Here is a 2500-nt window from a genome sequence, read left to right as displayed (position 1 = left end):
ATGTTCCTGGATACATTCCCCCTTCATCCTCCCCCACTTCCCTCTCCCACGGGTCTAGACGAGTCTTAGTCATCGTTGGACCACAGTGAAGAGATCGATATTTTAGTTTTATCTTCGACCGAAGGAGTACAGCGTGGTTCTGCAACTACACCATTCTCTCTCTCTCTCTCTCTCTCTCTCTCTCTCTCTCTCTCTCTCTCTCTCTCTCTCTCTCTCTCTCTCTCTCTCTCTCTCTCTCGCTCTCTCTCTCTCTCTCTTTTTCTTTTTACATAAACACACGTACACACATATATGCACAAACACACATACTTATTGCCAAACATATACACATACACATATACACAAACACACACACACACACATACATACACACACACACACACACACACACACACACACACACACACACACACACACACACACACACACACACACACACACACACACACACACACACCAACACACACACACAAAACACACACACACACACACACACACACACACACACACACATATATATATATATATATATTATATATATGTATATATTTATATATATATACATATTATATATACAAATACATACACACACATACATATTTACAAAACACACACACACATATATACACACACACACATACATGCAGATACACACACACATATTCACACACATACATACATACATACACACACATACATATACACACACACACACACATTCACACACATACATACATACACACACACACACACACATACACACACACACGCACACACACACACACATACACACGCACACACACACACACACACACACATACACACACACACACATACACACACACACATACACATACACACACACACACACACACACACACACATACACACGCACACACACACACATACACACGCACACACACACACACACATACACATACACACACACACATACACACACACACACACAGACACACATACACACACACACACACGCACGCACATACATACGAGCACCTCCCCAACCCCCTCTTCTACTCCTGCCGAAGGAGGAGGTCCTGCGGGACTTACCCGAGGAGAAGCGGCTGGTCCATGACGTCGACGACGACGACGACGACGGCGACGAGAGCGACGATGGCGAAGTGGGTGCATGAGCACCTGCCACGTCACGCCGGGGACACGTCACTTGAGCCTAAAAAGGACGACGACGACGACGACGAAGGTCTGCGACGCCGTCAGGTAGGTACTGGACATCAAGCATGAGAAACTTCCTTCTACAGTCATATTTCCGCGTCCTCTTCCTTCCTCCTGGTGGGGGATCGGGAAGTGGGACTCCTACGAAGGTTCGAGTCCAACGCGATTGTGACGTCATGGTGTTCACATTAGACCAACGGGCGGATCACAAAGTTGCGGATCTTGCGCGGGACTTGCGCGGGGCTTGAGGGGGCTGAGGGGGGGCTGAGGGGGGGCTGGGGGCGGGGGGGGGGCTCTATCGAGTTCCTGGCAGGTTTGGTATATCTTATCTTCGTCGCTTTATCACCCAATAAACTGAGGTCAATGTTTGGGTTTTAGAATATATATAAGTCACATCGTTATATGATTTTTGGTGGCAGTGATGGTTTTGGTGGTAGCTTGGTATAAAAATAACAAATAACAACAACAATAAGAGGAATAACAATAACAAGGTTTCAATAGTCATTCACGTTAATATCTTCAGACAATTTCTCTCCTTAATTGGGTTATTAGCGTTATTGTTATTATCACAGCTGTGTGGTTTGGTCAAATCGGGAAATAACGTTCTAATAACAGCCGAAACGACTTCCTCGTTTCATAAAGTTTCACTCACGTTCGTTCTCACTTCTTCTTCTTTTCGCTAAAAGTGTTGCCATCTGACGCTCCCTCCTTTTCTTCCCATTCTCAGCGATTGAATTACAACGACTGAATTACAACGACTGAATGACAACGACTGAATTACATTTTCTTTGTCGTCAAATTTCGAAAATGGGGGAAGGGAGACGGGAAGAGGAAGGAGGGGGAAGAGAGGAGGGAAGGAGAGGGGTAGGGGATGGAAGGTGGAAGGTAGGGGAAGGTAGGGACGGGGAGGGGGACGGGAGTGGGGGAGTGGAGGGAATGGGGAAGGGGAGGGAAGGGGTAGGGGCAAGGAGAAAAGATAAAGAGGGGGAAGGGAAGGGAAAGGGTAGGGAGAGGGAAGGGGAGGGAGAAGGATGGGGAGGGAAGTGGAGGGGGAGGGGAGAGAAAGGGAAGAGGAGGGGGAAAGAGAGGAGGGGAGAGAAGGGGAAAAGGAAGGAGAGGGGGAGGTGGGGAAGACCACTCCTCCTCAGCTGATTTAAATCACTTGCCGCTAGCCAGAATAAAATAATCCTAGAGCACCAACAGTGACGTCTCGTTGACAAAATAAATAAATAAATGAATAAATAAAATGATAATAATAATAATAATAATAATAATAATAATAATAATAATAATAATAACAATAATA

The 2500-nt window shown here is 45.9% G+C and overlaps 1 protein-coding gene across 1 annotated transcript in view; it reads right to left on the bottom strand.

Annotated features, from left to right (window-relative positions):
* LOC143035168 (uncharacterized) overlaps positions 1 to 1438 on the bottom strand; it is a 106030-nt gene extending 104592 nt beyond the window's left edge. Inside the window, exon 1 of the mRNA XM_076201820.1 lies at positions 1072 to 1438. Within this exon, the coding sequence (XP_076057935.1) occupies positions 1072 to 1094 (23 nt within the window). The 5' untranslated portion in view covers positions 1095 to 1438. The remainder of the gene's footprint in view (positions 1 to 1071) is intronic.
* Between the last annotated feature and the right edge of the window lie 1062 nt (positions 1439 to 2500).

Source organism: Oratosquilla oratoria, chromosome 18, assembly GCF_046742065.1.
Source record: "Oratosquilla oratoria isolate Oo_2021 chromosome 18, ASM4674206v1, whole genome shotgun sequence".
NCBI classification, from domain to species: Eukaryota; Metazoa; Arthropoda; class Malacostraca; order Stomatopoda; family Squillidae; genus Oratosquilla; species Oratosquilla oratoria.
Note: the sequence above shows the minus strand (reverse complement) of the source record. Positions and strands in the feature narration are given on the sequence as shown.